The 22,639-nt window shown below is 35.5% G+C and overlaps 1 protein-coding gene across 3 annotated transcripts in view; it reads left to right on the top strand.

Annotated features, from left to right (window-relative positions):
• The window catches only part of LOC117335944 (NACHT domain- and WD repeat-containing protein 1-like), a 58,567-nt gene that overhangs the window by 12,594 nt on the left and 23,334 nt on the right, over window positions 1-22,639 (top strand). The window contains exons 2-7 of one of the 3 annotated variants that reach the window (XM_033896240.1): window positions 1,837-1,915; window positions 7,259-7,416; window positions 8,188-8,390; window positions 19,716-19,815; window positions 20,692-20,782; window positions 21,784-21,944. In XM_033896240.1, coding sequence (XP_033752131.1) covers window positions 7,290-7,416; window positions 8,188-8,390; window positions 19,716-19,815; window positions 20,692-20,782; window positions 21,784-21,944 — 682 coding nt within the window. In that variant the 5' untranslated portion in view covers window positions 1,837-1,915; window positions 7,259-7,289. Of the gene's footprint in view, window positions 1-1,332; window positions 1,916-7,258; window positions 7,417-8,187; window positions 8,391-19,715; window positions 19,816-20,691; window positions 20,783-21,783; window positions 21,945-22,639 lie in introns of those variants that run through there. The other 2 variants (XM_033896249.1, XM_033896232.1) reach the window with 2 other exon arrangements.

Here is a 22,639-nt window from a genome sequence, read left to right as displayed (position 1 = left end):
CCAATGTGTCAGATCACTGGTCAGACTTATAAATACCGAATTATTTCAACTGAAATGTTACTGCTGCTTCAAATGATTAATGCTTAACGTTAAATTTAGAGATTCCCAAATCATGTACTGTCCGGGCCTTGAACTTACAACCTACGGCACCTAATCGCCTAGCTAGAAATACCCGCAGCATTTACCACTGCGCCAAATCCACTTTATTATAAAAGAAGGTTTCAGTGTAATAGTGATGGCCGGTCCGATAACCCTGACGTGGACATAGTTACAAATTCTCTGTTAGATTATACGAATTCTCTGATCGCAAGGTATATACAAACATGTATGCAAATTGTACACATTACATGCATTCAATAAAGTACAACTACGACAGGAAATTCAAATATCATGATTTTTCCAATGGAATAAAGGATTAGTTTCCGATATTAAACAAAAATTTCCTGATCCGAGTTTTGCGTGATGAAACGACGATTTGATATAACACACCTACACATTATGACGCTCTGGGCGTGCAAACTATCCGGATAAAGGGATATCTCATTAAATCATACGTGTACAATATAGACTAAATGTCACTCTGGCTGGTCAAGGTGTTAGTGGTATATCAGAATCCAATAGCCGCTTCAAGCTGACAGTTACGGAATGTCACTCTGGCTGGTCAAGGTGTTAGTGGTATATCAGAATCCAATAGCGGCTTCAAGCCGAATTTCTCTTGGCCGTATGCCGCAGAGAATTAGACTGGTAAATCCATTCTATCCATAGCGAAGGCATTAATTATGACTGATGTTAAACTTAATGTGATGAAGAGATCCGGGAAATAATGGAAACATTGCTGTCCATCTAGATAAACCCTAACAACGAGCTCTTTCCTGGAGCAGTGTCTTTTTATTGTAAAGAACTTGCCGAGGCAAGAGTAAGTTTTCTCTATAGCTCAGTCGGAATAATACCATAAATGTATACCAGGTACTTGAGATTCAGCAAAAAAGATGTATCATCATAATGATTAAAAACACAATTTCTTTTGAAGTTGAAATCCTTAATCATCATTGCACCAACTATATATTTTTTATTACTCTAGCCATTTTTAAATTCCAATGAGTAGCTCGATTTAGCATGACAAAAATAGCAATATAAACCTATATTCCTGATGAAACCTTGTAGTACATCTTAAGATAACTCCACCTGAGTATTTATACATGTCAAAGCAGGTATTAAGTCGTGTAAGGTTTTACCGTGACGTCGATAATGACGTACAGGGACTCATTGATAATGCACATAAAGTTTATTACATATAGCCTTGTGTACTGCTCTGTAGCGCAGTGTTGACATCGTGTCGGAAATCTCGGTCGCATGACAGTAACCCTATCATAAAGCACTACAGTTACAAGCATTAAGATTAATGATTCATGGAAAGACCTTATATGTGATGACCGCTGAATGGTCATGTTGATGAAGACAGTGTCTATAGACAGGGAATCCAAGCGGATTATTTACGGACTGTAATGGTCACATCCGTTAGCCAGCTGGCTGAAGCTTGCGTTTAGAGCAGACTTGTCTCTTTATGAACACGAACGTATAATACATTATGGTAGATAATAATGTACTTATATATAACAGTAGTGGCTCGTTTCACCAGTCATAGGCACAAACACGACAATATTTATACACAAAATAGTGATAACGAGATTCACTTGAGGATTTATCGATTCTTGTCTGGGATGCTTACGACCAAATAATATGTACAATTCAAACATTCTGCTGAAGGGATGGCTGTTTTGGACACTGTATCGGCACTGGATAGACAGAAAATGATGCTCTTTTTTTGTGTTACAGACATGATGTGTGTGATGATGGAGTATATAACCAGCCCGGCAGATACGTGACATCAGTGTATAGTTCCGTTTAGACAGCGGTGAGTATAGATCTTACTAATATACTCTGTAGCATGTGTATATTATGCATTGTAATTACGGAATGGAAGATATATATATATATATATTGATGAATTCATGTTTCTATACTTTACCTAATCTTATGTCATATCTATGGATATAGATGATACATAGAATGAAATCTGTATATAGTGATTTAATATCAGTAAGTTATGTAATGGACGCAGGCACAAATTGTTTATATCTCAACTACAGTGTATAAAGTCGATTCATAATGATGATGTATTGACATGATAAAAATCTACATAGCATGTCCATCATATAATGTCGATATACGGAATATTTCAGCTAAAGCGTTTTATATGTTTTTACATAACGAACGTTTTGCTGTTCCATTAAGTCCAGCAAATCATGAATATGGAATCAGTCATTTTATTCTTCTGTTATCTTCTTTTTTCGTCTTCATTTTAACGTCTTCTCTCAGCTCACTTTCCTTGTCATTGTGCTTTAAGATCTAGAATGAAATGGTATTACATGTATATTTGTCACCAGGCTAAATGTCTAGATCTGTATTTTTATTTAAATAGATCTTGTTGCATTTGTATGTATTTACATATGATATGCTATCTCGGTTATTTGAGCATGTTAAAAATTAACAAAATATCTAATTCTGATCAGAAGTCCTACAATATCAGACTGTAGAGTAACATTCAGACATTGACCAGGTCGTATTAAGGTCAATAATTGACGGTGAAAGGTGAGTCGGCGAATATCACTATGCTTAACGTGTGAACAGGCCAGCTGTCTGTCTTCCACAGCAAAATCCACTTTGTCGCTGATTAATCTGGGTATATACTTTGAGTTGCCTAGTGGGAACATACTTTCTACCTAATTTGCTAAATTACTTACAGTTATGGTCTGCATTTATGTTGTGTTTACCTATTACCTGTGGTGTTGGAAAACACCTACATTAAAATGTAACTGTAGTTCTCAGTTTGAAAACCAATTAAACGAGGGCAAATAAAAACAAAATTATAATGGTGAACCTTAAAAAAGGGATAACAGTAAGACAAAGTGTTTCAGAAGGATAAGCGTCTTCTGCTTCATCGATGACACTATATAATTCTATGTAAAATCTGGGTTTATTGCTAATTTATCTCTTACTTTCACTACATAGTCGAGGTACAATTCTTCTAACGCTTGTAAGAATTGCTATATTGTTCAGTCTCGTACTACACATATTTACACCAGCGGGTCGCCAGCCGACTTAAGGATTTCGTTTTTCTAAAAAAAAAACTACCATTGGAATCCGGGTGCATTTATTTTACATATAAAGTATGGGTATATGTTTTGCATTTCGTCGAAAGTATAGAACACTTCCCATTAGTTTGTAAAGGTCAAACTGAGACAGTGAAGGACTAATACTTAGAATTGCATGTGAATTGACCCGAAAAATGTCACCGCTTTAAACGAATCGAGTAATGCGGTTAGCAATGTAATAATAAATATCATAAGTTCCTTCTATTTTTATGAGAAGTTCAAACGCCTGAATTTAATATTCGAACAAGCTATTTTTCTAATAATGTTACAAAACATAATTGCACCAATTAATGACAAAACGTTTTGGAATTAAGGGGCCACAACTTCAAATACATGTATATCAACTCTTTGACCAGTTGTATAAGTCATGCTATCCATCCTGTTTTCACTCTCTTAAAGTCCTATGCTAAAATAGTCTCGTTGATAACGTTTATAAGTTTTTTCTCTGATTTTTAACTTCCTTTTAAACCCTCCTCTGTTTTAGCCAATAATATGATACTGTAATTATAGTCCTACAGTCCTGGAAGGGCGAAGCCACGATAAAAGTGTTTTCTATCAGTAAATTCATATTTATATATAACACAATGCAGTAACGACGGGGAATTCAAATCTTTAATCTTTGGATCAACAACGCCACAGTACATATGATTATAGATATATAACCTAGACATATAGCATAAATGACGAATGCAGACAATTTTATGACTTGTGTTCTGAACGTGCCTCGAGTCCCTTATCCCTAGCTAGAAATACCCGCAGCTTATACCACTTCGCCAAATCCACGGTCTTTAATTTATTGATATACAGTGTATGTGTTATTTAAAGGTGTTTCTTTTGGAAAACCCTTTCGATTGTTGGGTGGTAAGCTTTGCCGAAGTCCCGCATAACTATTTGTCGTATCTCTGTATGGCCAAGTCAAAAATTAGAAAAGTAGTTTCGGTTTCCAATGCAATCAGGTCTCTGACATTTCCTTCTATCAAAGACCAAACATTTCTAAAAGGAACATTTGTTGAGGTCAACTTTCATTTTCTAAATTTCCCTTCTGAATGTCAATACATTTTGACCCAAACACCGTTTGAAAATTAATATCTTAAAATGTTGTATACGTATGTCAGTTTTGTTCAATCCGTATGTGATCGATATAAACTATTATCATACCTTTTATATTGAATTATAATTTATTAAATTCAATAACTTATTTCTCAATTCCAGTTACAAAATTACTAGAAGGCAAATAAGAAATGAAAATGCAAAGAAATATAAATGATTCTTTGAGAGCACGATGAAAGATTAGATTCTGCTTTAAAATCATTAACTAAAGTCATTATCATTACTTTAAAACCAAGAAATTGAAAAAAGAAAAGAGAATTTCAAACAGCTGGGAAATGATATGTTACGTGGTGGCTGATGACACAACTTATCGATTTGTGTTGAAAGTAATTTCGACTTGCCATATTATGAAACACAATTGATTACCTTGCACAAAAGAAAACAACAATAATAATAATGGACAAAATTTGCTAGTATTTTACAAGCAAGGAAAGAATTAAATTAATGTGATTCAAAATGAAAACAGCTAAGAAACCTTAATGTTAAACTTTGGCATGTTTTTGAGAGAAACAATCTTTGATACCAAAGTCCGTAGAAGAATATCCCAGGGAATCTGTCCTGTCATTACCGCTTTAGTCTCAATGAGGAGGTGAAAGTCTATGGGTATAACATAGACCAGATGAGTTTTCCATCATGGAATTAAAGGAAATCACACACAAATTTAAAGTTAACACAGCCGATAAGGAATAGTACATTAATTCTGTGGAAAATTATAGGGTAGGTTTATCTGTACAGAATACTGAAGATATTAAGACCTTTTTTGTGTGAATTATGACAATGCGCGACTGTAGAGATACTTTGTCAGTATTCGGAAATGATTAACACTTTTCATTTGTTCAATGTGGTCATTGAATACTAAATTGTGATAAAAAGAGGCACCACTGAACAAAAGAAAGACTCACACGGAGACTATTCGAAAGGAGAATAATACCAAGGGTACAGGAAGAGTAAGCGTCTTTTATTTCGATGAATATACAGGAATCTAGGACAAATTAAAGTAATGTCGCATTTTATAGAACCTGGAAAGTGAAACTTCCAGGCATATTGACGAGGATCAAGTATGACAGAAGAGAATTATATAACAAAATGTAATGAATGGAACTTCAAATTATATTGAGTTAAAATATCCAAACCAACGTAATGAATTCAACATTTATGTATGGAAAACACACTTTTAAACTAATGAATGCAATGGAAATTAGAACGTAATGAATTAAATTCTCATGAATGAAAAACTCATTGTTAGACAAATGAATGAAACACCCAATAACATTGTAATTAATTAAATTCCAAAAAACTCAAAACTAGTATTAAACTAATGAATGAAATTCTCAATAACAACGCAGTATTAAATTCTAACGAATGAAAACCCAATACTAGTATTAAACTAATGAATGGAATACCCAACAACAACGTAATGTATCAAATTCTAACACATGAAACTCAATACTCGTATTAAACTAATGATTGGAATTATCAATAACAACGTAATGAATTAAATTCTGTCGAGTGAAAAACTCAATAATTGTATCAAATTAATTAATCGAATACCATATAACAACGAAATGAATTAAATTCTAACAAATGAAAAACTTAATACTACATGTAGTATCAAAGTTATGAATGGAATACCCTATAACAACATGATGATTTAAAGTCTAACAAACTGAAAACTTAATACTAGTATTTACTAAAGAAAAATAACTACACAATGAATTAAATTATTTGGGTCAATAGGGAAACATTTCCTTGTAGATGGATGACCCAGAGATATAATTGAAATAGGGAGGAGATTCCCAATGCGTTGCTGTATCAGTTTTGGTTTCTGCAAGGGGCCGCGGTGGCCGAGTGGTTAAGGTGTCTCGACACATTATCACTAGCCCTCCACCACTGGGTTGCGAGTTCAAAACCTACGTGGGGCAGTTGCCAGGTACTGACCGTAGGCCGGTGGTTTTTCTCTGGGTACTCCGGCTTTCCTCCACCTCCAAAACCTGGCACGTCCTTAAATGACCCTGGCTGTTAATAGGACGTTAAACCAAACAAACCATTGGTTTATGCAAATATACCAAATCAGAAGGCATTTTGAAGAACATTTACGATTCTGCAAGATCCAGGAGAAGGGCGCACTCCTACGATATCACACAGTTGAAATAGCAGTTTTTCTTCCTCCCACAAAACACGGTATTTATCTGAAGACTTGTTAATATAATAATAACACATATTCTTTAAAGGATAAATGCCGGAAAGAACCTGGGCAGATGAAAAACTACCCTACCGAAGGGGAATAACACAAAAAAGCGACACAATGCGTTGGTGACCATCAATGGAAACTGAAACTTAGTATTACGTCAAACGTTTGAATACATAGTACATCACTTGCGGCTAAATGACGATAAATTAGCACAAAAATAATCTACTTAATTTTTCAGCACGATTTTGACGTAAGCAAATTCTTGATCTCGTCTTCAACGCATCCTGATTTGTAAATCTATGTAGAACAATTTAATATATAATGAGGTATAATCGTGTCGTAATGCTTCTGTAGGATTGGTATCGATCGATATGCTTATCATTACAATTTACACTCGACAACGGATTTATTCCCCGGTGGCTTTGTTATCAGAAAACAAAATTAAATACCATGTTTAGATTAAACTGAATTTGGTTACCGTAAATGGAATAATCAAGTGCCCCATTTTTAGTAAGAAACGACGTTTGTGTTACAGGAAGAAGACACTGCTGACAAATTTGTGTACTGTACGTGTCCCCGATCCTTTCCGACGTGTCCCCAGACAAAATCTTGTACCAATTAGTTCGCAATTCTGTCCATTACGGCCTCTTCGATCAATCAACCTTTCAGATGAGGAGCATTTCAAATCTCTCTAGGCATGACATCATTGGGCGAGTTCACTTTCAAATCTGTTCCTTTTCAGTCATTTCTGGTCTTACCGCTGTCTTCAGAAGATGGACCGAAAAAAGAGTATATCTGTCGAGAAAGATACTACCTCTTGTGTGATGTGTGGCAAATTGGATCTTCTGCCTCCACTTCCAGCTAAAACTCTTAAGGTGTACATTTGCTGCAACAAATCGGGTAAGTTAGTTGATCAAACTGTATAACACGATGCCGACACACTCCATAACGAACGACATGCGAGCTGTAACACAATCTGGATCGATTCTAGGATTCATTTTACTTCAGTGAAGAAGGTACATGAAGAACGCTATTATTTCAGATAAAAACGACATTCAAAGATGATGCAGCTTTTTTCGAAGTTATTTATCAATCAAAAAGATACTGTTGTTTAGATATCTAAAGACACGTTGAGATACATCGCCATCTTGGCTGTTAGAACGTGGTACATACATATGTTGATGCCTTTCAAAACAAACTGAGAGTTAAATACAGTAGAGCCAAAATGAATTGAACCGAACCATACAGTTGTATTATCCTTCTTGGGCTAGACGGTGATGTTAAGGGCCTAACGTGAACATAGGAGGCTCAAATACTCAAAAGAGAAAGTGACTTACTATATGGAACCACTGTACTGATAAAAGTATAAAACGATCAGATTTTTACGCAAACCATTTATACATTATATACAAAAATATAGATGGAAATGTGATATTTGAGGTGAGAAGTATACAGGAAAGATACTATTCATGACACAAGGTGTTGTAAGACTGTAGTCGCAGGAATCCTGTATAATTTGATTTAGTATCAACGTTATGACTAGTTGAACTCTCGATTGTCATTAGTGTTAAAATTGGTTAGTAATTTGCCATTATCTGAGAAACACGATTCCACAATATTCTGGCGCCCATTCAAGTTGTAACGAATTTTTTTATATTTCATTTCGAACAGAATTCGAGCTTGAACGGTCGCGGTTGTGGAATGACGCTGTCCCCTACCTCCAGAAATTTTGTGTTCGGCATGGCCTCGATCTTATTTGGGCTGATGTTCAACACGGGAGAAGGACAGATCACGTGATGGACTCGTATGGCTTCTTCAGACACCTGTCAGAAATAGAGTCCACCTATAAAGCATCTATTGGGCCGTTTTTTCTGGTAATCCACCTTTTTTTAAAATGGTATTGTTTGTAGTTTGATTTCATCGTAATCTATTTATAATTTCCATTTATTTTGTACTAATATTTTGGGTTTTTTTTCATTGAAGTGTTAAAAGTAAACGTTTTCGCTGCAATAAAGAAAAGAACAATTGATATAAATCAATAAAAACACAAAGGAAACCGCAAAAGTGACACTCTATGCTCTAAGTGAGGAAAAATTATGGTGTATATACGCCATATTGTATCCATATCTAAGAGAGAGGACTGCTATAGTATGCGATTGTAGAGAGATGTCTGGTATAGTCTCCGTCTGTAGGAGGAGAGCTGGTATAGTCTACGCCTAGAGAGAGAGGGTTGGTAAAGGCTACGTCTGTAGGAAGAGAGCTGGTATAGGCTTCGGCCTGTAGGGGAAGGGCTGTTGTAGGCTTCGCCTGTAGGGGAAGGGCTGTTGTAGGCTTCACCTGTAGGGGAAGGGCTGTTGTAGGCTTCACCTGTAGGGGAAGGGCTGTTGTAGGCTTCACCTGTAGGGGGAGGGCTGTTGTAGGCTTCGGCCTGTAGGGGAAGGGCTGTTGTAGGCTTCGGCCTGTAGGGGAAGGGCTGTTGTAGGCTTCAGCCTGTAAGGGAAGAGCTGTTGTAGGCTTCGGCCTGTAGGGGGAGGGCTGTTGTAGGCTTCGGCCTGTAGGGGAAGGGCTGTTGTAGGCTTCGCCTGTAGGGGAAGGGCTGTTGTAGGCTTCGCCTGTAGTGGAAGGGCTGTTGTAGGCTTCGGACTGTAGTGGAAGGGCTGTTGTAGGCTTCGCCTGTAGGGGAAGGGCTGTTGTAGGCTTCGCCTGTAGTGGAAGGGCTGTTGTAGGCTTCGGCCTGTAGGGGAAGGGCTGTTGTAGGCTTCGCCTGTAGGGGAAGGGCTGTTGTAGGCTTCGCCTGTAGGGGAAGGGCTGTTGTAGGCTTCGCCTGTAGGGGAAGGGCTGTTGTAGGCTTCGCCTGTAGGGGAAGTGCTGTTGTAGTCCTGCCTGTATTAAGAGGGCTGATATAGGCTATGCCTGTATTTAGAGGGCTGATATAGGCTACGCCTGTTGCTTAATTCCCTTCATGTTGATCTGAGTAATAAAATATTCTGAAATGAGAAAAACATATAATGAATGTAATTATATTATAAGAACCCGACAGCATTTCTAGCGCACGAAGCTCGAGTAATTATCACGACATTCAAAAATGTCGTCCGTTGTTGCCATTAACAAAATTGAAATGACGTGTAGTTTTTGGAATTGCACAATTGCACAAAAAATATGATTTCCCTTGCATATTTCGCTGAAATTCGCTCTCTACTTTTCATTTTTCCTAGCTAAGTAACATACACTATATGTGCCGTAGAGTATATCGTTATAAAACGATGCGTGTTAAACAAATGGTACATATAATTAGAATCTCGGAATATAAATACGGAACCCATTGTTTTCTTAATAATGCGGGTTTTTAATGTGAACTAGTAACATTACGCTTATCATTATATAAACAATGTATATATCGATGTTTTTTTGTACTACGTATATACACTATATAATTACCCTTATTAACCGTGATTTACAATCCTGGTTTATTGTAAATATTGTTGTTTACCTTTGTGTATGACGTTGGTTACCATGTCTACAATTGTTTATTCATATCCTGAAATATGATACTGAACATTATTTTTCCGTATCTGACAGTTGAACCACTGTTCCCCATTGATTATTTTTCTTCATCTCCACTACATCGACATGGTTTATTGATAAATGCCATATTAAATATTTATCTACTTCTTTGAAAATAAAACATAATTTAAAAAGCTGGTATTCCAGAACCACATCTTACCTAACGAAAACCACTGTTTTCTTTCTTGTTAGGCAGTGGTGCCTTGATATATTAATAGCAAGCACACTGGGAAAATGTTGATTATCTTCGTAAGTTGGGTGGTGTAATGGCATTCATAGCACAATATTGGCCCGTTTTCGTAAGAAAATGTGATTGATAGTGCAAAAGACACAAGATATTAGCACATTTCAAAACGAATTGGGAGTTAGATGCAGTAGAGCCAAATTGAATTCAATTGCACCATACAACAGTTTCGCTCCTATAGGACTTGTCAGTGATGCTAAGGGCTTTTGGTGTGGATACCGATTTAAACGTGACAAGCTTGTTGCAGGTTACCTATCTTATGTGGTGTTTCCGTAAGTATCCGTTAGGTGTAGAAATCTTTATTGCTTTATATATTAAAATAGTTTTACCTTCTTTTGAGGGCACTATGGTGTGATAGTGTTGTCGAGGTATGGCATAGTACCCGACCCGGAGGCGAGGATACTGTTCCATCTCGAGACAACCCTGTTGTTGAGGGGAGGGCAATATCGCCTCATAATGCCCACGTGTGTAGCCAATGAGAAGGCTACAAATCCCTGTATGTCCTTGTACATACTATTATTATGAAGTCGCGATTAATCTTATTAAAACATGTTTGTTAAAGAGGTTTTTTTTATTGATTCTATTTTATTGTTATATATTAAAAGGTTATAATCGATTTAATAATAACATTGTCAAAGCATAATCTTTAAATAAATTAAGAAAATCAGCATCATCTCTTTTAACATTCTGTCGTTTGATAATCATTTCATTATTTATCAGAAAGTATTTGAAAGTAAACTTTGTATAATATCAACGTCCGATTGCCGTCATATTTGCAATAATTAACTAAAATTAATCTTATACAACCTGATTAGTCATTTACTTTGTATCAGCTATTGTCAGAAAAATGATCAAAATGCAAAACAAAACTATCATTAACTGCTAAATGTGGTAAATTATTCACGTTCCTTAAGCTCTTCAGCTTACACGAGAGATTATTCTGCCGTTGAACCACACATGCCCCTGCATCAACTGGGGATAAATGTGATTGTTCGTTGTGACTACAAGATATTAATCTTGCCGGCAGCATAGCCATTCTCTCGGGACGGTTGGCGCTGTCGCTTCATCTTCAGGCGACAATTCGGTACTCATTATGGTGACACAAATGCAAATTACTGTTTCCATGGATATGCTATAATTAAACCCATGACTGTTTGGCCATTAGATTTGTATCCATGACGTAACGTCTGAATGGCGTGGAGGATCCATGCACAGGACATTAACCACGATTTACCTTAGCATGCTGTTTTCGTTAGAATTTCATCAACAATTGTATTTGACGACTAGGCATATCATCCATATTCCAGGGAGTTGTCTGACCCTGTGAAGGTCCCGGAAGAATATGACATCTGTATTACCAGAGGAGGCCACATGTCATGAAAGGAGACGCTAAACTAGCAACCAACCAACCAACCAGAACGGTTATTACATGCTGGAAAAAACGTATACCGTCTTTTGGGTTCAATTTTCGACTTTGTATGGCTAAGCAAAGCGGAAAAAGGCCATGAAACTTGTTGTTGTTGTAACTACAGAAGAGCATGTCAAATGAAGAATTGTACAAAAGAAACTCTAAATAGAAACGAAAACCTTTTAATCGGCGTTGGGAGTTAGATACAGTAGAACTAACAAGAATTAAACTGCATCATATAGTTGTTTCCTAAGGCCCAATGAGACCTAAGAGGCGACGGAAACAAATCGTAAATGGTCAAAAGAAATGTCAGATTCTGGATAGGGAAGTGCAGTATAACCTTAATTCATATAGACCTTCACTGTCGCAATTTAGCAAATCTGTCATCGGTTCCATTGTTCCGTTTACCTCCAGCAGTTGATACATCCATTGCGTTTATGAAATGGGTCACATTCCTCGGAGCAATTAACTTCCCAATTGTATTCAATTCTTCGTGAATTCATGGAAATTTGGTTCGCACATATCACATGGCCAATGTATTTTACGCTTGACATACTGAAGACCTTCTTGTATCTGGTTTCATTTCCATAACCGTTTTTAGGTTCTCATGTTCCAGTAGTCTTATTATAGACACATGTAATTGCATTTCTGTCATCTCCTGTCGAAAATGTGATAAGCATCTCGGGGCGGTCCAGAAGTATTTGATTAATCTGATTCTAGCGTAAAGGTTGGTGACGTCACGCGTCAGTAAGGGAGCAACGTGGTCGAGAGACTTCCTTAGTATTAACTCTACATGATATAGACTTTTGGCACCATATACTACAATGTCAGTGCAATGGTATTCTTTAATGCTGATATCTATCCTGTTGTTTCCCCTACTTTCCTGTTATCTTACCTTCTTTCCAGTTGTCTCTTTTTTATTTCCTATTACCTCCCCTTTATTTCTGTTTCTCCTTCTTTCCTGTTGTCGCCCCTTTCCCCGTTATCCCCCGTTCTTTCATATTGTCTCCCGTTTTTTCCTGTCATCCCCTTGTGGTCGTGTTATGTTTTTCCTGTAATTTTGTGCTTGTCTTCTCCTTAATGTTTGGTATTTTGGGCTATTTTTTGTATGGTCCGTCAATCGTCCGTCCGTAAACAATCCGTGTCACTAGTAGACAGCTATCTAGGATTTATGTAGTTGAAGGATATTTCTCACACCTTATATGCTGGTTCCCCTTGGTATTGATGGGAAAAACAAACTGACCGACAGGTGGCCATATTGGATTTTGTCAGTTGAGTAGCCGCTATTTCTCAGAAAATTTCTCATATATTTTTGAGTTCATATGAAGGAAAAGAGAAAAGAAGGGAAAAGCAGAGAAAATATCAATCATACATCAAACTATTCAATTCAATTCATTTGCTATATTTTGTGTCATCTTCGTATCTTGTCTTTCCTATAATGCTGTGTAATCACCAAGTTTTGTTTTTCCTATATTTTGTCTTTTCCTTCATGATTTCTTTCCTTTCTATCTGATCTATTGTATTTTGTCTTTACTTAATTTTTGAGGGCTTCCTATTGTTGCCTTGGCGTGGATTCTCGTTTGTCTCCTTGTGGCGATGCGGTCGATTGTTAATGGCCGCTTCCGATAGCTAGCATTACAATTACACAGGGTATGGCTTAACACGATAGTTAGTATCTGTAGATGAGCTCAAATTCCTGGATATTTAATATTTTCACCTCATATTCGCATTTCATCCATTACTTGAGTGGACGATCAAAATCAGTTCGTCATCTATATTTTTCAAGAACTAATCACCATACATTAACATGATAGGGCAGATTGAGAAGGCGAGGAATATTGGGAAACAAGCATTTAATGGAAACCGGTTAGAGTTTGCCATTTTCAAGCCTATTAGGGTATTGTACCAGTAGAAAATTCTAAGCCACATACTTCCATATCGGCTTTATCAACAAAGCAGAGGCATCTTTATATGTACACGTTCATTATACTAAATCTAATATGCCAAACATAATTCCTACACAGTTCACATGTTTATATTCCGAAAGAACAGGGGAAGAAATCACATTCCTGCGTACAACAGGAATCGAACCCGGATCTCCGACAATACCTTTTGTCAGCTGCGTTATTCTTCCTTAATATTTGCTTAGTGTTCTTGAAAATAATTTAATGGATTTTGACATTGGAAATCCTTTAATACTGGTCTGTGGATTTGAGAATTCCTTAAAAAGATAAAAACAAGAATGTATGGAAAGTTTCTTTCAATCGTAAGTGGAACAACGCCTTTTGGCTTACGTCGGTCACATCGAAACTGTTTGACAATTCAAGGACGAATTTTTGTCTAAAAGTGATAGATGTCAGGGAAACGGATGTCTCAGCTCTTCGATCACTCATGTAAAGTGTAAAACACCAAGTATTACCAAATATATAAATTGTTCTTTAATCGGTATGATGAGTTTCTTAAAAATACTTGAAATGGCCTGGAACTACGGTAAACAAGATGAGTAGAATCATCAACGCAGTATATATTACCCCATGCGATGGCTTTAAGACACCTTCCTTAATTAACGGTCATATCCCAGTAGGTATACAAATAACGATTGTATAAGTACACATACCATTGTCATGGCAACGGAGTCTGATTGATGAAGTTGCCTTCAAGCAGACACTATTTAATCAGTCTAATAAGGAGCCGTACACACAAGTATAACACCATGTTGCATCATCAGTGACGATTGTATTCTTTGTCTACCACCAAAAAAACAATATAATTCCTTATAATCTGCATAATGATTAAATGTTAGAACTTATTGCTATATCGATCGATGGAAGTAGATATAGACACAAGAGACGAGAGTTGGTTTAACGATACTGTGGTGTCGGGTGGCTGAATGGCAGGTGTGGTATATTTAGATATTAACTTCTAGCGTGTGATTGGATATATAGGTTAAACTCTTATTTCAAAAGCTGATATGCATTTATCAGAAACCATTATTTTTCAGATTTTCCGATAGTTGTTAACCAATCATGCCCAGGTTTCATCAGCATTCCTTCACTTAAAAAGTTCCATATGAAAGCTTTACAGAATTAAAGAAAACAATAAAAGTTAAGGAACTTTCTTAAAATTCTGTAATGCTTTCGTATGGATAAAAGGGAAAGAATATTCTTAAGTTAGGAAATTTTGATAGAAATGGCTGCCCCAGATAAAACAATTGTTAATGTCTTTACATTTAACTGGGTTAATCAGAAACCATAAAGTTTCTTTCACAATTCATTTGTGTTCTTATCGAAGCATAAATACAATACATATCAGTCTATAAAGAGTTTGTTCATTATTATTAATTGTGTTTATTTATTAATATGATGGTGTATTAACGTAAGGAATTGGTTATATATTATGCACGGATATAAAGAAACCATTAGTGCTATGTAGTTGTTGTCGCAAAGATAAACAGTCCTTTCCTAGCAGTGATGAAATGATGACAGAGGATGATGAATGGATGTAGAATGGAAATTTATACATGTGATATTGGTTTTCTAATCAAGGTAGCCATAAATAACTTTGCCAATGATGATTTTGCTCAATAATTGGCTACCTGCTTGTAACGTGCGCAGACGCGTACATTAAACTTCTCTGACGTCATAAACGAAATGTTGATTTCGGGGTCGACATCAAAACTAGCATCTTGTAAAACCCAGACTAAACACTTCCTCTATATAATATGGACTACACTTTTCTTTTTAAAATCTTGACTAAGCATGTCATCTGTAAAAACTTGACTAAATTCACTAAACTTTTTATCAGTAGAATCTGGACTGATTTTGTCATCTGTAAAATCTGCACTAAATACCACATCTGTAAAATGTGTACTGGACACGGTATCTGTAAAAACTGGACTTGACATGACTGAAATTAATTAGAATTCATTTGTCGATAATCAACAGAACACCGCCCAACACTCCATAAAATTTCATATCATGTCTTCTTTGCAATACACTCCAGCAGACCTAATTAACAAGGGATTGTATTGTTATGTGTTCAACCATTATCGACGTTGTGAGATGAAAATGTTCTCTGTAAAATGTTCTGACATGTAAGATTGTCTAGTATCAACCCATCAGCTGTGCTTCTCTTTTCATTTGCCACTGGGGTATAATTTGAGCGGACACTAAAATATGTATGGATCATTGCAGCATATAGTTTAACGCAACTTTTTTTATAAGTAAATGTTTTCACATCTAATTGGGCAATTACATTGAACGGAAATAAGAAAATGCAGTCATGGAAGCAAGCAATAAAATCTAGGAACTAAGTTTGAAAACCCATACGAAGATGTCACCCTGTCCAGTATATTTGAATTTTTTATTGCTATTTACGTGTCTATTTGGGAGCATGTATGAAGGTGTTTCTTTGTTCTGTATAGGTAGATATTTTTTCTTATGTATCCGTTCCTAATTAAGGCGACGCTTTACCTGACACAAGACCCTGTATCTGTAAAACAGTACTCGTTGAGAGAACTTGTTTGTTGATTAGAAAACATGCATTATTGCTATAAAACTGGTAGCAGCTGTGGAACACTAATTTCCGATATTTTTCCGGCTATGTGAGAAACTAATGACCATTTTATCATTAAAAAAAATCCCTATTTTGTATGTCGAATATGGCAAGCCAAATTGTCATTTATTCGCGGGGCAATGTTAATCCAGTATTTTACGAAATTAAATAAGATATCTTATATATTATATAAGATATAAGTATATAAGATATCTTATATATCATATAAGATATAAGTATATAAGATATCTTATATATCATATAAGATATCTTGTATTTTTATGTTTATATGATATGTTATTTAAAGTTTATAAGATATCTTATATAATAAATCAGAAACCTTATATCTTTTATAAGATATCTTATATCTTTTATAAGATATCTTATAATTTTTTCTTTGAAATATCTGATAAAGTATATAAGATATCTCATAAAAGATATAATATATCTTATATAATAATAAGATATCTTATAACGAAAAGTATATAAGATATCTTATACAGAATGAGACTCTCGTGAGACCGGCAAAACCTAAAAGTTCGAGAATGACTGCTCCCTCTGTAAGGTAACTTCCGTTTTGTTGGAAGGCACGCGAAACATACACAATCAACCCTCTGTCGCGACCACGATCGGCTAGTCACGGAGCAGATGTCGTGTTAGAGTAAACATGAATATATGGCAATTATAAATCTGTTTTAAACCATTATACATTGTATATGTAGTTTCAGCTTCATCTCGGCTCCTCCATCGAGTGGAGGAGAGTTCATTATGTCAAATTCTAATATCGTTCTTTATAAGATATCTTATAATCTAATTATATAGGATATCTTATATAATTTCCTTTATAAGATATCTCATAAAATATTTAAGATATCTTATTTAATTTTCTTTATGGGATATCTTATATCTTTTATGAGATATCTTACATCTTTTATGGGATATCTTATATATTATAAAGAAAAGTATATAATTGTGTAAGTACAATAACACCATTAAAGATAAAAACACCCTAAGCGTAAATCCACTCATACTCTCTGTTTTATTTAGGGGGTAGTACGTTGTTTTTCGTGGCTATACTGGCGATTAGAACATGAAATTTGGTTTAAACTCTCGACGTTCATGTTCTGATCGCCAGTATAGCTACGAAAAACAACGTACTATCCCCATTCTAACACGTTTACTATCGCATATATTTAGAAACATTGTTTTACAAGTACCTGTTAAGTACTCTGTGACCTCCGCTAGCGACATGTCATACTGTGTTGGATTGACTAATCAGAATGAAACTTTCAAAGTCGGTCAATTGGCCACGCCCATACTGGCGAGAGTTCGATCTGTATGTTGACGAAGCGGTGTATTTGGATTGTTGTGAAAGTCCTGTTACCGAAGATTTAACGACATATTTGGATTTACGCAGTATGCATAACGACATAGACGTTTTGACAAAGTCAGAGTTGATGTGTTTCTACAGGCTCAACCGTTATGTGAAAGTTGTGTGCACTTGTTTCATTTCATTTCGGATTTTACTTGGCTAGATGCCTACACACGGACGAAATGAAAGTTTAATGATGTTAACGATTTTTGTTAAATTTATTCAGTTAATTCATTCTTTTCGATTTCTTCCCTTTCGATTCCAATCTCATGGGTCATCACGAGTCAAATATATGTTATATTAAACGGGAAACCATTTAGTTTTCTTTCTATTGCACTTGATATACTTAAAAACAAAATTAAAAACATCGAAAAATTAATAGTGTCAAAAAGTGCGGGAATCAGAAACAATTCATGGCGCCGTCTCTTTATGACGTCACTCCACGTCAACTTGACGGCGCCATTTTGAAAGGACTGATCACCGCAATTTAAGCGTTTTCTGCTGTTATCGGAGAATCAGTTTATGAATAGCTAACGTCAAGTGAGTATTTTGTCAAAAACTAGTCTGAATATTTCAAAAAATCAATTTATCTATCTTCGCTTAGATTTGGAAAATCGGCAAGTTTCATTAAGGTAAATACAAAGGGTCGCTTTGATTGGTCGAAAACAAAACAATATATATTTTCACTGCAAAATCTTATATTTTCACTGCTCATCGTTGCAATAAAAATATAATTTTTGATTATTTTGATAAATTTCTATATTTCATTGGCAAAAATGCATTAAAATCGGTAACCTCAAATACGGGATATCTAGGAAGTTTTTTTTATGTCCCCCACTGACTTAGCGATAACGAGGTTCGACTGTAACTCCTTTTGATCACGCCGTAGTTTTCACACCCATCATACCTCCCATTGCCATATTTAGTCAACGTTTCACCCACTTGACCCCAACCTTATGTTCCAAACTTCGTTATGTACTGTTGAATTATTCATATACGTATTTCTCAATATTTAAGATATCTTATTTAATTTTCTTTATGGGATATCTTATATCTTTTATGAGATATCTTACATCTTTTATGGGATATCTTATATATTATAAAGAAAAGTATATAATTGTGTAAGTACAATAACACCATTAAAGATAAAAACACCCTAAGCGTAAATCCACTCATACTCTCTGTTTTATTTAGGGGGTAGTACGTTGTTTTTCGTGGCTATACTGGCGATTAGAACATGAAATTTCGGTTTAAACTCTCGACGTTCATGTTCTGATCGCCAGTATAGCTACGAAAAACAACGTACTATCCCCATTCTAACACGTTTACTATCGCATATATTTAGAAACATTGTTTTACAAGTACCTGTTAAGTACTCTGTGACCTCCGCTAGCGACATGTCATACTGTGTTGGATTGACTAATCAGAATGAAACTTTCAAAGTCGGTCAATTGGCCACGCCCATACTGGCGAGAGTTCGATCTGTATGTTGACGAAGCGGTGTATTTGGATTGTTGTGAAAGTCCTGTTACCGAAGATTTAACGACATATTTGGATTTACGCAGTATGCATAACGACATAGACGTTTTGACAAAGTCAGAGTTGATGTGTTTCTACAGGCTCAACCGTTATGTGAAAATTGTGTGCACTTGTTTCATTTCATTTCGGATTTTACTTGGCTAGATGCCTACACACGGACGAAATGAAAGTTTAATGATGTTAACGATTTTTGTTAAATTTATTCAGTTAATTCATTCTTTTCGATTTCTTCCCTTTCGATTCCAATCTCATGGGTCATCAATCATAAATGGTGCAGAGTGTTGAATTTAGCTACGAGTCGAACTTGACGCCATATTGTTTTGATTAGAAACGGGGCGTGGCTTAACACGATAGATCATGGTTCTATCGCAGATTAGAACATGGTCCGTAACCAATCAAAACACGCGTTGCAAACGAATCGTGTTAGAATGAATAATAGTTTTGTTTTATTGAAAAATATAGTATTGTTTTATTGAATAATAGTTTTGTTGTATTGAATAATATTATTGTTATTTTAGTGTCTATTCGGAAACACATATGGAGATGCTCCTTTGCCGCTCGCTCTGACACCCAAAGAATTCCAGTATTTGAGAAAATATGCCGTGGACGAAGGAAAAGGTGAATATTTATTTATTTGATCTCCTAATAAGAATCCTTCAAAATTCTTAGAATATATGTGATGTATACACTTTTTGTTAATTGTTACCACCAAATATATACATAATACTTTAGACCAGTTGTAACTGTAGATAAAATTTGTCTTTGCGTCAGTATATTTTAAAAATAGACACAACACTGTAACACAGTTAACATAATAATGTGAATGTATTTGTCACTAAGAAGCAGGTGATATATTTTATTCTCACAGTTAGTTGAAACTGTAGATAAACTCTGTCTTTGCGTCAGCATAATTTAAAAATAGACAAAACTGTTAACATAACAGTTTGAATGTGTTTGTCACTGAGAAGCAGGTGATATTTGTCATTCTCACAGTTAGTTGTTTGCGATTTGCAACAACGATTATACAACGTTTTAGGTTCTGTCTGTGACATGATATTAGATCATTTGACACATTACCACTACCTGTTTTGATAGTTTGATATGTGATATCATTTTAGCCATGTGATATGATATTTTACGGTTATTGGCCTGTAATTTGATGTGTACTCGGTTTGTGTTGATCATGTTATAGAAGCCGACTCTTTGCCAGACACAAGACACTGTATCTGTAAAACTTTACTAGTTGAGAGGACATGTTTGTTGGTTTGAAAACATGCATTATTCATTGAAACTGGTAGCTGCTGCGGATAGCAATTTCGGATATTTTCTGTCTATGTGGGAAAATAATGACAATCATAATTTCAGCATTAATAATGATTGTTTACAAATCTCTATTTCGTATGTCGAATCTTTTAGCTAAATGTGTAAGTACAATAACACAATTTAAGATAAAAAAAAAACCACCCCGAACGTAAATCCACTTATTAATTACAGATGTCAGCGTGCTTGACAAATGGTACATTCTGGATGAAAATGCTGTGCCACCTCAATACTACCTTCAGTCTTTTACTGATCCATTTCAAAGGTAGGCCATATACTGAGCGCAAAACGTTTCCAGATATGTTAATACGGAATGTCACCAAAGCCTTAGGAAAGACAGTTAGTGAGTCATATATATACACACACTAGGTTCTAGTGTTGAACATGATGCAGTCACGCTAGTATCCGCCTTCGGCCCACGTTTGCCGAACGGTTCATTGTGGTTTCTCCAGTTACTAAAACATTATTCTTATTGTATTTTATTGTATTTCCAGTACTTCTTATTTATATTATGTGTTTGTATTTGTAATTTTTTGTGTTTTGATAAAGGGGCGGATTGCCTCGAAAATTTAACAAGCCTTATTGTTTACACTGTTTGAATTACTTTTTTGCCCCATATATATATATGTATATATACTTAAGTGAAAAGAGATGTTTTTGTGTATTTGTTTTATATTCTTTTGTAAGTAGTGTCAATTATAAAAACTTGTTTCCTAATATATAGTGTATGTTAAAAAGTCAAAATTAGTTAAATTGTACAATACAGCTGTTTCGTCCTTCTAGGACTCGCAAGTGATGCTAAGAACCTAACGTGTTAATCATAGGTGGCAACAAAATGAAGGAATGGCAGAAAGAAATGTCAAAATCTGGATGGAGATGTGCAAAAGACCCATATCTCAATATTTTTTATGAATCTTATTAAGTTTTAATGTTGGATTTCGAAAGAACGATGGATACATGCATTTTCTGAACCGTGTCACTATTTAAATGAATAACACAGCGTTTTTAATTATGTGTTATATCAATGCTTACAGTGTATATATATAATGGATTATATAAAATGGTTATAGATATAGTCATGTGTGACTGTGGGTTTTCGTTTTTTTCTAATATTCTATAATGTACCATAGGGTAGACATTGTATGCGTAGCGTGCTTATACTGTATGTGTGCCATGTACGTGTGTGCGTATGTGTGCGTGTGTATCTCAGTTATCGCCGATAAGAGGACGTTATCAGAGTGTTTTAAACTACCAATACTCTGACAGCAGGCTTGCCAAGCGGAGTGATATTGTCGGGGCAGAGACGGAGAAAGACGACATCTACAGGATCCTGCTGGATATCTTCACCACGGCTGTCAAGTATGGCTTGTCGAAATCCTCTAAACAACAGGATATAGCTAAAACCCTGCAGAGACATCTAATATCAGGTGTTGTACCACAAGTTTTTGCACACTCACTCACCTGATTTTGTTTACATGGTGGACATTACCAAACTTAGACGTATACAATGAATCTCCATGCTTCTCAACATTTTATTAGTTCATAGGTGTTTCTTTCTAATAAATGTATTAAACGCACTGCTAGAATGCGTATACAACTCCCTTAGCATTTGCTCACCCTAATTAAGTCAAATTTTGTTATTCTAAACTCAAATAAATCGAAGACCCTGCTTATTCGAAGTTAAAATTCATTCATTATTGAAAGTAAAAAATTGATAAAAAGGGGATATTGAATGGTTTTCACGTTTAATATAACATTTATCTTACGAGTATGACAGAATATTACAGAATATCGATATTCTCACGAGTGCGAAGCACGAGTGATAAATATCGAATTATTCTGTCATACGAGTCAAATATATGTTATATTAAACGGGAAACCATTTAGTTTTCTTTCTATTGCACTTGATATACTTAAAAACAAAATTAAAAACATCGAAAAATTAATAGTGTCAAAAAGTGCGGGAATCAGAAACAATTCATGGCGCCATCTCTTTATGACGTCACTCCACGTCAACTTGACGGCGCCATTTTGAAAGGACTGATCACCGCAATTTAAGCGTTTTCTGCTGTTATCGGAGAATCAGTTTATGAATAGCTAACGTCAAGTGAGTATTTTGTCA

This window comes from Pecten maximus, chromosome 1 (assembly GCF_902652985.1).
Source record: "Pecten maximus chromosome 1, xPecMax1.1, whole genome shotgun sequence".
Lineage (NCBI taxonomy): Eukaryota > Metazoa > Mollusca > Bivalvia > Pectinida > Pectinidae > Pecten > Pecten maximus.
This window is presented reverse-complemented; position numbering and strand designations above follow the sequence as displayed.